The sequence below is a fragment of the Cyprinus carpio genome, chromosome A7 (assembly GCF_018340385.1).
Source record: "Cyprinus carpio isolate SPL01 chromosome A7, ASM1834038v1, whole genome shotgun sequence".
Taxonomy (NCBI): Eukaryota; Metazoa; Chordata; class Actinopteri; order Cypriniformes; family Cyprinidae; genus Cyprinus; species Cyprinus carpio.
In genome coordinates this window covers 32,834,749-32,849,739 of record NC_056578.1, presented here as the reverse complement: position 1 = coordinate 32,849,739, position 14,991 = coordinate 32,834,749, and the positions used below count along the sequence as shown (strand labels likewise).

The window sequence follows — 14,991 nt, the reverse complement described above, 5'->3', positions numbered from 1 at the left end:
ATAAAACATGTATATCACTTTGTTTGTTAATTACTATTATGAGATCATCAGCATAAGCTGATAAACAAAAATCAAATTCACATAAAGGTATCTTGAAACCATCTAAATTCTTCCTGATTTTTTGAAGAAGGGGTTCAGTGACAAGAGAATACAACATTCCAGATAACGAACATCCTTGTCTAATACCTCTTTTGACCTTGAACGGAGCACATAAGCCACCATTAATTTTAATTATACTCTCTATGTCACTATAAAGAATTTTAATCATGTTTAGAAAATTTTCATTAAAACCAAAAGCTTCTAAAATATTCCATAAAAATTCATGCTCAGCCCGATCAAAAGCTTTCTCTTGGTCAAGAGACAACAGACCACAGTTAATATTAAATAGTTTGGAAACCTGTATAACATCTCTAATTAAAGAAATATTGTCAAATATTGACCTACCAGGTATACAGTACGATTGATCTGAATGGATCACCTGTGTCATTACCTTAGTCATTCTCTTAGCCAAAGTTTTAGAAAGTAATTTATAATCACTGCACAGAAGTGATACCGGCCTCCAATTCTTGATCTCCGAAAGATCCCCCTTTTTCAGAAGGAGAGTAACTACTGCCCTTCGGCAACTCAACGGTAGCCCACCCTTCAGCAAACTGTCGTTGAATACCTCTAGCAGGTCAGCTCCTAAATCCGACCAGAAAACCTTCAGAAAGTCCACTGGAAGCCCATCTATACCTGGAGCTTTCCCGGACTCCATATCATGGAGTGCCTTGTACAGCTCTTCCAGGGTTAGACTACATTCCAGTTCTTCACTAGACTCCTCTGAGATCTTTGGTAAATCCTCTAGAAAAGGAGATTTTCCTTTATTTTCCGGCTTAAGTTCACTTTTGTACAGGGATTGATAACTCATTGCTACATCACGAATCTGTCTGGGATTATATAACAAATTGCCATCCTCAGAACGTAGGGCATGAATTAAACGTTTCTGCCCATTTTTCTTCTCATGACCAAAGAAATACTTGGAAGGTGCATCCATCTGATCAATGTTTAAAAAATGAGCACAAACTAAAGCACCTTGTGCCTTAAACTCTAATAGCTCTTTAAGTTCAGCTTTTTTCCTAAAACAAGTTTCCAAAATATTACTATCACCCGAGGATTGATACAACTTTTGTAAATCTATTAATTTACCATACTATACTTACCATCTATTAATTTACATACTATTAATTTACCATACTTACCATACTATGATCAGTAAAAGACAAAGGCATGATAAAACATTTGTTAAATAAATTTAAATGATGTTTAAATACATAAAATCTATCTAATCTTGCCAGTGATATATAATTATCACGCATGTGGGCCCATGTGTATTGTTTTTCATTACCATTTATCATTCTCCAAATGTCACATAAATCATATTTCTCAATCAGATGAATTAACCTCTTACGTGAAGCCATATGAGGTTCAACATGATTTCTGTCTATATCCAACTCAGTACAATTAAAATCACCGCCCAAAAGAAGAAAATCTTCAGAACCGCAATCTTTTAGTGTTGCACAAAGAGTATCCAAAAAAAGTAATCTTTCTATAGGTGCCGTTGGAATATAAACATAAATAAAAACAAACTTTTCATAAGAAGCTCTAACTTTTAACAGTCTGCCTTTCACAACTTCAGCTACATCATACGAAGTTGGTTTAAACTTTTTATTAAATAAAACAGCCACCCCACCACTTATATCTGAGTAATGACTTAGAACGGATAATCCACTAAATTCGTTCATCCAGTCAACCTCATTCTCCACACTACTATGAATTTCCTGTAAAAAAGTTATGTCTATATTTTTCTGCTCAATTTCCTCAAAAATGTGCACTCTTTTTTCAAATTTTTTGCCCCATTAAAATTCATAGATGCAATATGAATTTCATTCATAATGAAGGCAAAGAAAGAGAAAGAAACCAATACGCCATACCAACAGGAAAAATTATTCCTTTTCTTCCACTTATACAACATCATTATTGTGAGCGATATTTATGTTCCTCACTATTTTCTTCAATCTATACGCTTCTTTATTTGTAAATGAATCCCGATCCACAAATTGTTTCAAATCAGGAAAATATTCTTGCACTTTTACACCTCTTTTATTTTTTGTTAACCTGAGAAACAATTTAATGTCTTCAAGATCATAACTACGTACATTAAGTTCACCTTGAGAAAGACTCTCACTGCATTCAGACGAATAACTGTCACTTGTATCTTGAATATCCTCATCTCGTAGTTCAGTTGTCTTACTGATTTTTACATCTAGCACTTTATTTTTCATCTTTCTTTTTTGCGGTGTCTTAAAGGAAAACTGCTCTTGTTCTGGTGTCAACTGTGCTTCTTCAGCCATTACACTGATTTGAAACTCTTCACCATTTGCACCTTTTTTGCTTTCTGAAGGATAAACCACCCTATCAGAAACACTTAAAACACTACTTGTAGGTAAATTCTTAGGAATTGGATCCGCTTGTTCAATCTGAGATGAAGCTATTCCAGCCTCAATTTCTACCGAACGATCTACCACCTTCTCCACCACTACCGAACCTTCCACATTAAATTCTTTTCCATCATTTTCCTTACCCTGTACAACTACTTCATTACTTTTTTCTCCCTCAACATTTTTGGTTGGGCAATTCCAAATTAAATGCCCTTTAAAGCCGCATCCGAAGCATTTGACTTTACCAGTCGTGACGAAAATCGAATAACTAAAATCCTCAATTCGAAAATTCAAAGTTAAATCTAAATCGGCGTCATCCGGAATTATCACGAAGCTCCTAAATGAAATGATATGCTTTAATAACGGCGATTCGCTACTGATTGGGATCTTTTTTATTGGTGACACCAATTTACCATAGCGTGACAGCGCTTTCATTAGAATTACATCACTAACAAAATGTGGTACATTAGAAATGATTAACTTTTTCGCTGGCATAGAAAGTGGTAGAACTGAAATAAATTCCCCATCAATGACAATTCCCTGCTCAACCAAACCATTTGCCTTGTCTACACTATCTAGAAATACTACTGTCGCATTGTTCATTCTAGACGCGGACAAAACGCTAGAATGTCCAACTAACTCTCCAACGGCCAAACAACATGCCTCAATGCTCACAGCTGATGCTACCTTAATTGCGTGGCATCTCGTGAGTGTATTCAACCCCTGTGTTTGTTGGGCCGCCATGCGTCCGACTGACAGACAGCACATGACCCTCCAAATAACTAAAACAAAAAACAAATAACAAAACAGACAACAAAAATAAGAAATAGATAAGCAGAAAAAGAGAAAAAAAGATTTTCACTCACACCACTCTGCACCACGCTCCCACACCCTCGCTCAACAGTCACACTGGAAGTGAGAGAGAGAGAGAGAGAGTGAGAGAGAGAGAGAGAGAGAGAGAGATTTGGCATGAATGTTTACTATACAAATTATTACAAATTGGCATTGGTGGAAAAACATTTGATGTTATACAATCCATGTATAAAAACAATAAATGTGTGGTCAAAATCGGGAATCTGAGAACAGCGTTCTTCCAGCAGGGTCGTGGAGTGAGGCAGGGATGCAGTCTGAGCCCAACACTGTTTAACATCTACATTAACGAGCTGGAAGAAGCTCTGGACCGCTCCGGCAGCATCCCGGGCCTCGCTCTGCACCACTCTGAAGTCAAATGCCTGCTGTATGCGGACGACCTGGTTCTGCTGTCTCCCACAGCCGAGGGTCTTCAGCACAGTCTGGCCCTGCTGGAACAGTACTGTGAGGAGTGGGCACTGACAGTCAACCTGGACAAAACCAGAATCACGGTGTTCCAGAAGAAGGCCAGGTCTCAGGGAAACAGATACCAGTTCAGTTACGGAGGAGAAATCCTCGAGCACAGCACCAGCTACAGTTACCTGGGCATCAAGATCTCAGCATCAGGGGGCTTCAGTCTGGCTGTGAAGTCCCTGAATGAGAAGGCCCGGAGGGCATTTTATGCCATAAAAGCAAGGTTTGGCCAATTAAAACTACCAATTAGAACATGGATTAAATTATATCACGCAATCATCAAACCAATCCTACTGTACGGGAGTGAAATTTGGGGACCAATATTCAAATTTGAAAACTGGGATAAAAGTTTAATAGAAAGAACACAATTGGAATTTGCCAAAAACATCCTAAGGGTAAACAGAAGCACTTCTAATAATGCCTGCAGGCCTGAACTGGGCTTATACCCCTTACACATTGAAATAAAAAAAAAAGAGCTGTTCAATTCTATCATCACCTGACTCAATCTGACACTGAATCTTTTCAATATAAAGCCCTTCTTGCCAATACAGTTTTTCTGAATTGCTATTGCTATACTCTGTTTGCACGAGTTACACTCTGCTGTGATAAACCTAAAACACTTTTAGCACTTCTACTTCCCTATGATTAGAGTAGGCTACCATCAACAAAGTACAAATATAATGTAAATTCACAAAACACTACACAAGACCAATGTTGCAGACTGAAGAAACTCATTTGTCAACACGCCCAAAATGTTGACATGGAGATTCATAATACTGTAACAAAATGTCACTTTACGTATTGTACTGTAAGTTTACTGTTTAAAAAAAAAAAAAACGACATTGTCTCTTCGCCTAGCTGGATCTGGCCAGAGAATTTCATCAACATCGCAGACAATGTTGTCATTAGCAAGACGCCTTGGAAAGAAACGTTTTCAATGATGAATCCATCCTTGCATTGCTGCTACCTCCATCTGGTCACAGGCCTCCTCCATGACTTGGATGAGGGGTACCTCAGCCTGGAGACGGAGATCATATACCTTCCACCGCCATGCCTCTTCTATAACTCTTTATAGGGTTGAGGAATGGAGAGTATGGTGGAAGATATAGGACGGTGAAATGTAGATGTTGCTGAAACCAGTTCTGAACCAGAACAGAGCGGTGGAAAGACACATTGTCCCAGACAACAATGTATTGCATATGATTGATTTGATTTGCTGCTGTTATGTTGTGCAATTGGTCCAAGAATGTAAGTATGAGTGCTGTGTTGTAAGGGCCCATATGGGCATGGCGGTGGAGGACCCCATTCTGTGTAATAGCTGCACAGAGTGTTATATTACCCCCACGTTGCCCCAGGACATTGATTATAGCCCTGTGGCCAATGATGTTTCTTCCCCTCCTTCGTGTTCTCATCAGGTGGAACCCAGCCTCATCTACGTAAATGAACTCACGCTGGATCTCCTCTCCATCCATTCGTAAAACTCTGAAGAACAGTGTCAGGCAAAATTGTGTAGTTCAGTGTAGATCTAGTATACATATTACAGTACAGTAAAAGATTGAGACAGTTTGCAAGATCACACTGCTAAAGTGAATACTTGATCAACCCAGCAAAGTTTAACACAGTACTTGAAGCTGTGAAAAAGATGACCGGATTTGACAGCTCTACAAACAGATTCTCAGTTCCTTCAACAGCACTGAAACTGCGACACATTCCCTTGTCAAAGTGTCATATATATTGCAAGGGGAGGCTTTATGTCAAGAGGATGATGCTTTAAAGGGAAGAGCAGTGCACTTTAGCAAGTTAATTGAACTTGAATGGACAATCCATGTGTCATCAAATGCACTGAAAACATTATACCAAAAAAAAATGGAATAGCCCACAAATGCTGCCTCTAGCTGAAGACATCAAGAAGCTTCAGGATCACTTAAAGTGCCTAGAGAAGGTCAACAAAAAAAAGCACCTCATTGACCATCCATCCCAAAGGTCATGGAGTGATCTCTCCCAAGTGACTCTGGCACAGCTCATTTTTATTCAATCGACGTCGTGAAAGGTGAGGTTTCTAGGATGGAAGTTACAACATATCTGCAGAGAAACCAACACAATATGCAGGATGAAATTCTGGAGAGTCTTTCACCTTTTGAGAAGAAACTATGTGAGAATCTCACCAGAGTAGAGGTACGAGGGAAAAAGAGGTCGCAAAAAGTACCAATACTATTTCAAGTAAATGTAAAAGAATCAGTGGACCTTCTAATTAAAACTAGAGAGGACGCTGGGATTTCCCCTAGGAATCCCTACATATTTGCACGCCCTTATTATGGATCACAAGAGAACATGCGTGGATGTGACAGCTTAAAGCGATATGCCGAAAGCTGTGGAGCGAAACATCCAGAAAATATCACTTCCACTAAGTTGAGAAAACATGTAGCCACAGTTTCTCAGCTACTCAACTTAAAAAAACGCATGAACTCGACCAGCTAGCCACATTCAGGGGACATGACATTGACGTCCATAGGGAGTTTTATAGACTCCCTGAAGAAACGTTGCAAATTGCAAAAAGTGAGCAGAATTCTTTTTGCCTTGCAAAGTGGAATCAGCAAATTTCAAGGAAAATTCCCTGGAGGACATACACACCTAACATAAATTGTAAGTAAATTTGTATTTGTCCTTTTTAAACAAGGCAAAAGGTCCACACTTTGTAAAACCTTTTCATTTTTAAATGTACTGAGTATTTGATCATTTTGTTACAGTTGAGGAGGACTCCAACTCAGAGGCAGAGGATGTTTAATTTAAAAAAAAAACAGACAATTCAAGAAGGTAAGTATTTTTATTTGTAACTTTTGAATTAAGAATTAAAAAAAAATAGAATAAATAAATAATTTCCATTAAATGCAATATCACGTTCATTTATTCTATAATTTTAAGTAAGAGCTGCTGTCCATGTGGTTTATAGGAAATAATGACACAGAGGATGATCTTTCTGAAATAAGGGCTGCCAACTCAGGAAAGACTTCAGCCTTCAGCCTTGGATACACCAGTAAATCACTAGTGCCATTAAATAAGAAAGGTATGTTCCATTCACCATAAAGAATACAGAAGATCTGAAGATCATGGTCTTTTCATGTTTTCAACTTTGTAAAGTATGCATTACTGACATTACATTTTTGTTCGTTCATTCATATATTTATTTACTATATATTTTTTTTATCTTTTCGTTTTGTTAAATAGCAAAACCCAGAAAGCCCTGGTCAGAAACAGAGAGGAAAGTCATAGAACACTGTTTCAAGAACCTACTTTAAGGAAATGAAGGCTCCTGGAAAAGTGGACTGTGAAAAATGCATAAACGAAAACAAGATTTTAAAGGATAATGGAAGAGATTGGAAAGCAGTTAAATAGTTTTGTGCACAACAGAATAAATTCAATTAAGAGAAAAATTTGGGTCAACAGTATTGAGCCCATAAACACTGAGAGCTTGCAATGTGGAGTATCAATGTTGAGTCATAATTGTGCCACAACATTGATAGTCCATGTAAATGGAGCATCAGTGTGTCATAGCATTGAAATGATTGACTACAGCTGTTTTCAGTTGCTGTTTTTAGTTGCTGTTTGGGCCTCTGTTTTGGAATGACCTGTTATAACTTTGATGTAAGCCACTTTAAAATTGCACTATTTTAAAAATATGTTTAAAATACAGGTATTTTTATAATTTTCATTTTGATTTTTTTGTTTTACTTTTTCTTTATACTATCAATACTAATTTTAATATAATTATCTACATTATTATTTCCTGCAAAGCAAAATGCACCTTCTACATAAAGTACTACAGAATTTTTTTTATTATTTAATGGTATTGTTATTATTGTTGTATATGTAGCCACTCATCACTGAGGGTGAAAAGTCTGAACTACCGCAGGGTGGCTCTTTTAGAGAGCGTATGAGATTTTACATTAACGTTTAGCATATTCTGACTATTTCTGAATGTAATGGCAATGTTGATAATAAAAATGGAGCCCCTAAATCAAGTGCTGCTCTGAAAAATGTCAGTGTGTTAAACGACTTAAGTGCCAATGTTTAAAAGTATTTTATTGAAGTGCCGTCCATACAAAACCTGACACTAATACACATGTGGAGGTCAAAACTCGAATTAGGATCCCAATTTGTCAGTCATCACCGACGTGACGTCGAGAGTGACCGACTGAAAGGGAACTCCTTTTCACAAATTGAACATAAAAATAAACACATAATAAATAACATAACAATTAACAATAAGTGCTCTCTATATATTCAAAGTGCAAATAGAGACAAATTTTTCAAGCAAGATGCAGATCTATTGACAACTACAAAACCTGTTATAGCCTATATACTAATAATAGCCTAGATATGTTATGTAGCCTAATTTGCGCGCATCAGGGAGTCGCTCTCAAAACGCGGGGTATTAAAATTGCTTTTAAATGCGTTTGCACGTTTCGATTTAATGATCGCGGGAACACTCGGCGGTGCTGAGCGTACATTATACATTACAAGACATTAATTTTGTCAGACACTCTGCAACGAATCCTCCTTTGATGTTTCTCATGGGCCAGTGAGGGTCATTTTTGTTTGTGCTGAAAAAAAAAGTCAAATAATAAAAACAATTCCACACAGGCGGTACATGTACAACTGTACATGCTACACGTACACGGCAACAGGTCTGTGCATGTAGTGGTGATTTCACTAGACTAAAGGACACTGGTCCCCTGTTATATGGTGAAGTGCGACATGGTGAAGTGCGACGCCTGATTGGTTGACCTTACATTTAACAATATTTCACATTCTCACTATCTCTGAATGCTATGGCAAGGTTGATAATACAGTGTTACAATATATGTTGATTGTAACATTTGATTTAGAAATTTAGCCAATTGAACATTTTCAAAGTCAACATGAAATTGGCAAGACATGTCAAAGCAACCAAAGAGATGTCACAGTTTACCATTTAACAGGGGACCTAAGTGTTTTGATGAACATTAGCACTATTCCATCTATCTGTCTGTCTGTCTGCCTGTCTGATAAAATTATCATCACCGATAGGAGCTTCCCAGGAATGTTTTTTGATTGCGTTCATACGTTGAAAAGTGTACTGGGGTTAAGCCAAGAAAATGTTAAATAAATGTTAAATAAAACTAATAATATTGTTAATTATAAGAGGCATTACCTCTGCCCTTGAACTATTGCCAGCTGGCTGACTCTAATTTTATTACTATTATTATTACTATTATTATTATTTGAAAAATAAAGAAACTAAGTACTAATAAAACTAACTATAATGACACTTCTCAGTGTGTCAGTATTTTACGTACATATACATATAATGTATATATATATATGTGTGTGTGTGTGTGTGTGTATATATATATATACACAGTAAAAACTAAATTTATTCAGACACCTTGAACATTTAAAAATTTAACATTTAAAACTAACTATAATGACACTTCTCTGTGTCAGTATTATACGTACATATACATATAATATACAATAAAAACTACATTTATTCAGACACCGTGAACATTTCTCACATTATCACAGTTTATTCGCTATGGTTTAGAAAATCGTAATAAAATAAGACAAGAACTCAGAGTTAACCTGTGTCAGAACAAATTCAGAACATTTTCTTATTCCTCAGAAGAAAAAGTCATACAGTCTTGAACCACCATTAGGGTAAGTTTTGCAGCTGCAGCACTCACTGTCCATTTATGATGACATCATCAAACTCCTCCTGTGACAGACAGAGAAATTATAAATACAGAAGCAGGCCATTAAGCATTCTGTTAGTCAGTGTGTGTAGATTTGGCTCTAACCTCCTCACTCTCTCGGTACTCCTCTTCTTCATCGTCCTGTGTGTATGTGGCCCCATGGGCATTAAGTAGGGCCTGCACCTCTTTGTTGGGTCGGTAAAGGGCATAGTAGAATGGGGTGTGGCCTGCATATGAGCACTGATTCACCAATGCACCAGCGCTCAATAATAACTCCACTACCTCTGACCTCTGACTTTCCACCGCCCAGTGCAATGGAGACCGCCCTGACCCCAAATCCTACAAAACCAAAGAATTAATGATTTAAAAAAAAAATTGAACACTCAAATTAATTATAATACAACTCCAGAGGAGCCCATTCTTTAAATAAAGATTTAATTAAGTATGTTTTTAATACTTTAATTCAATTAATGTTTTTTTTCCAAGTAACAAAAACATTTTTACTGGTTTTCATTTTAGTTTAAATTTTAGTTAAATAACCCTTATTTAAATCAAAAGGTAACTTCTCACCTGTTGATTTACATCTGCTCCTGCCTCCAACAGCATTTTGATGATCTCACAATTGCTCATATGTACAGCCAGGTGCAGTGCACTCACACCTTAAAGAGACAGACGGACAGAGAAAGGGACAGGATGGAAAACATAGATAAAAATAATGAAAAAAAAAATAATGGCATTATTTAGAGTGAAATACATTTGCTTGAGTTTGTACCTGCATAATTGGTGGTGTTCAGGTGCACTGGTGGGGTCTGTGAGCAGCTGGTCAGCTCTCTCACACACTCTGTGCGAAGCTCTCGGACAGCCAGGTGTAAAGGTGTGTTTCCACCCCTCTCTTGGATCTCCGCACTGGCTCCACTACACAACAGTGCCCGAACACACTCACTCCGGTCTACGATGACTGCTAAATGTAGAGCGGTCTAAGCAAATAAGAAGGGAGGGTGGAAAACGTTATAGATAGGTAACTTGCTAGGTCTTGGTTTCTGTTTCCCTATAGGTGTACAGGCATGAGAAAATTTGAGTTGTACATGAAAGAATTTTAATTATATATATAAAAAAAAAAAAAAAATTACAGGAATGCATAAATCCTTTATGGTTAAACACTGCAATAATCCATAAAAATAAGTATTGTGAAGTTTGCTTTTATGGTGACTTCAACAGCACTATTAAATTTATTTGTTCGTTTAATATGTAATGTTTTATGCAACAATAAATCACTGGAAGTAAAGCAGTTCTTCTTGATCCACGGGTTCTGAATTGTTAGAGCAGGTTGTTTGTTTTTCTAGAGGGATCTGGCAACACTGTTGTACATTTACCTGACCCAGGTCATTTTGGATGTCCAGGTAAGGAATCCAGGTGTTGTCCACCACAATTTCTTCAAGCAGGCACTGAACAACACCCCACTGCTCATGAATTAGCGCCAAATGAAGTACCCTAAGAGACAAGAGGAAATGTTTACAGCCTAAATCTAATAGCCTTCCAAACTGCTCAACTGTGCAGGTAATAGAAAACAACATAGACTTACGTATCACCGTCCTCTGACAGAAAGTTTAGCGTGTTGAAGAGCTCTTCCCTTCGCTGCCGATCCTCCTCAGTGTTTGAAACCGCCAGTCTGTCTGTAACGTTACCTGCAGGCTCGCCCAGCAGGAGCATCTCGCTGCAGCCTGCGGTGGACATCCAACACGGCCCACATCCAAGTGTGACGTCACAGACCACGCCCATGTCAAAATACGTCACATTCTCAATCATTTTGAAACAGGAAGAAGCATCGATAAGAACATAATTTGTATTGTTTGCCAACCGCTAAAAAAGAAGCTGTTGTTTGCCGTGTTGGTAAGTAAAAAAAAAATATCTTTGGTCTTTACCAAACGTTGACAACTTTAAGAACGTGTGCGTCATTTGTGTGCATGTGCATAAACAACAGTAAGTATTTTTAATTTCAACTTCACACCGGCACGTTATTGCTTAGCTAGCAATCAATGTGCAATATTTTTATACCCTTCCCCCACACATAACACTCATCTCACCCACTCAGACACACACACTTCATCCCTCTCACACATATGTACTTACCTGCCCCCCCCACCCCCACCCCCACCCCCACCCCACCACCACCACCACCACCACCACACACACACACACACACACACACACACACACACACACACACACACAAAACACTCACATATATATATAACCTCTTTAATGATATACTCTGATCACAGTACCCATGCACAGTAACTTGGTTGGGCAACCGCATCATTTCATTATGTCTTGCTGGATAACTCTGTGTATGTCACAAATTATCTTTGTATTCTTCTATGTTAACGAAAACATCACCTAATGTTTGTTTGTCATGTTTTACAGCATTCTACACATTTTCAGTCCAAGCCTGATGCAGGGCAGTTCTCCCGGGTTAAGGGGTCCCTGCTGCAGTTTTCACCAGTAAAGAAAATTACTTGTTACAGTTCACTTGAAGGACCACATAAGCCATGCAGTGGTGCATGGAGGTATGGTGAGAGCATTTCTTTAGATACTGATTGATTTTTGTGGTTTAAAATCATAAATATGTTTATGTAGAATGATGAGGTAAATAATTTTTAGTGGACACATATACCCCCAAACACGTATGTATTCTCTATTTTTAACAGGAACGCCAAGAGGACATAAAGTGGAAGTTTGTAAGGGACATTGGTCCAGCGTGGTACAGAGTCATCGTGGGTTATTCTGTGGGGAGGTGACAGGGCCTGCCTTTCTCCAGATGGACAGTAAAAATCAGCAGAATGCCATCAAAGACTACCTTGAGGGAGAATCGGAGGATATATTGAAGCAAGGAATCTCTCTGTGTAGTCTATGTATGTATGTGTGTGTACTGCATGTCAAGAACTGTTTATCTGATCATTCAGCTGCTCAGACTTTATAATATTTGGGAGCTTACCTTTTGTTAAACACAACCAGTCAAAAGTTTTTGAACAGTTAGATTTTTTTATGTTTTTAAAGAAATCTCTTCTGCTCATCAAGCCTGCATTTATTTAATCTGAAGTATAGCAAAAACAGTCCAATTTTAAAATATTTGTATAATATTTTGCTATTTAAAATAACAATTTTCTATATTTCTATTAAAATGAAATGTATTCCTGTGATTTCAAAGGTGACTTACTCCAGTCACATGATCCTTCAGAAATCATTCTAATATGCTGATTTGATGCTCAAAAAACATTTTATAATTATTATTATTATGTTAATACACTGAAGACTGGAGTAATGATGCAGAAAATTCAGCTTTGATCACAGGAATAAACCGCATTTTAAAAAATACATTCAAATAGAAAGCAGTTCTTTTAAATTGTAAAAAATATTTCACATTACTGTTTTTGCTGTGTTTTAGATCAAATAAATGCTGGCTTGGTGAGCAGAAGAGACTTTAAAAAATAATAAAAATCTTACTGTTCAAAAACTTTTGACTGGTGGTGTATATTATTTTTTTTGTAAAATTGTACATGTAATTATTTTTGTAAAATAATAAATATAAAAATACCCAATGAAACAATGGATGCCTTTTTCATTCATCTCTAAGTATGTGGAGGACCTGGACATGTTTCATATCAAGTTGTGATGAACAAGGCCTGAAGGTCAATGTCATGTTACTTATATAATCTATCAATGCAATCTTTATTCAGCCTAAGTATGTGTAGCCTACTGCATATGGGGGACTGTTGATTCTATCATTCAAATGTTAACATTTTATGATAAGTGGAATAAATCTTTAGAAAATTAAATGACAATTATACAATACCAACCTTTTACAATAAATTTGCATACTTTTACAATACCAAAATCTAATTGTCCCCTTTAAATTTGATGCATTTCAATTTTGCCTTGGGTAGGTCAAAATCGTTTTTTAATCACAATTTCACCATCAAGTTAGGCACATCAACCATAACTCCTTCAAAAACAGCCAGAAACCTTGGAGTTATGATTGATGATCAGCTAACTTTCTCAGACCACATTGCTAAAAAAACGTGTCCGTTCCTGCAGATTTGCTTTATTCAACATTAAGAAGATCAGGCCCTTTCTTTCCGAACATGCTGCACAAAACTCCTTGTTCAAGCTCTTGTTCTGTCCATGCTAGACTATTGCAACGCTCTCTTTGGCAGGTCTTCCAGCCAGTTCTATCAAGCCTTTTCAATTAATCCAGAATGCGGCAGCAAGATTAATTTTTAATGAGCCGAAAAGAATACACGTCACACCTCTATTTATCAATTTGCACTGGCTACCAATAGCTGCTCGCATAAAATTCAAGGCATTGATGTTTTTGCATACAAAACCACCACTGGCTCTGCACCCCTTTACCTAAATTCATTACTTCAGACTTATGTGCCCTCTAGAAGCTTGCGTTCTGCAAGTGAACATCGCTTGATTGTGCCATCCCAAAGAAGCACAAAGTCACTTTTACGGACTTTTAAATTAAATGTTCCCTCCTGGTGGAATGACCTGCCCAACTCAATCCGAGCAGCTGAGTCCTTAGCCATCTTTAAGAATCGGCTTAAAACACATCTCTTCCATCTTTATTTGACCCTCTAACTTTTTCACTCACTATTCTAATTCTATTAAAAAAAAAAAAAAAAAAAAAAAAAAGAAATCTAACTACCCTTTTAATCTTTTTGTATTCTATCTATTTTCTTTTCATTTATTATACAATTATAAAAAAAGACCTCTAACACTTGCTTGCTCTATTCTTTTTTCTATTCTATCTGTTTTCTTTTTTTATTTATTATATTATTTTAAAAGCCCTTGCTACGTATACTGTGTTTAGGCTAACTGAGACTTGTTATAGCACTTATATATCATTGCTCTTTTGTTGTTTTTGATTGCTTCCATTGTCCTCATTTGTAAGTCGCTTTGGATAAAAGCGTCTGCTAAATGACTAAATGTAAATGTAAATGTAATAAATGTGAATTTATCTCATTACATAAATGAACAAGGTAAGGTTTAAAAGTTTTAATTGACAATTAGCCTACTTTAATCAACATAAGCGTTTTAGGAGCTGTTATGATGACGAAACCAGCTCCGTATATTAGACATATTAAATATATATTAGATTTAAGTTGTGCCATTTTAGCCTAGACATCCTTTACAAAAATAAGAAAACGTGTATTAGTAAAACGAAGGGACAATATTATTTTATTTAGATCCCATAAACTTCCCATAAACTGCTTCAACATACTTCCGGGTTTCCAGGCACGGGGATAGGGAAATCACATGAGGAGACGTATTTGATATGGGCGTGGCTTTCGTTTACTTCACACACTTGGATGTGGGCGGGGTTTGTGTCGGGGATGAGCGTGACTTCTGACGTCACACTTGGATGTGGGCGGGGTTGGATGTGCACCGCAGGCTGC

The 14,991-nt window shown here is 37.1% G+C and overlaps 1 protein-coding gene across 1 annotated transcript; it reads right to left on the bottom strand.

Annotated features, from left to right (window-relative positions):
- Positions 1-9,348: 9,348 nt before the first annotated feature.
- LOC109046696 (NF-kappa-B inhibitor alpha-like) lies at positions 9,349-11,328 on the bottom strand. Its single transcript, XM_042760858.1, has 6 exons — positions 11,115-11,328; positions 10,906-11,023; positions 10,305-10,509; positions 10,103-10,191; positions 9,638-9,871; positions 9,349-9,555 (listed from the first exon to the last, which is right to left on the bottom strand). The coding sequence occupies exons 1-6, from the start codon at positions 11,309-11,311 to the stop codon at positions 9,520-9,522; spliced, it is 879 nt and encodes a 292-aa protein (XP_042616792.1). The 5' UTR covers positions 11,312-11,328; the 3' UTR covers positions 9,349-9,519.
- Positions 11,329-14,991: the final 3,663 nt, after the last annotated feature.

What these genes read in the sequence shown, in the direction of transcription:
- LOC109046696 (XM_042760858.1), bottom strand. Translation starts at nt 11,311, where the DNA reads ATGGGCGTGGTCTGTGACGTCACACTTGGATGTGGGCCGTGTTGGATG. An exon ending in GAGCAGATGTAAATCAACAG is followed by an intron (nt 9,872 to 10,102) that starts GTGAGAAGTTAC and finishes TTGGTTTTGTAG; the next exon opens with GATTTGGGGTCAGGGCGGTC. An exon ending in AGTACCGAGAGAGTGAGGAG is followed by an intron (nt 9,556 to 9,637) that starts GTTAGAGCCAAA and finishes TGTCTGTCACAG; the next exon opens with GAGGAGTTTGATGATGTCAT.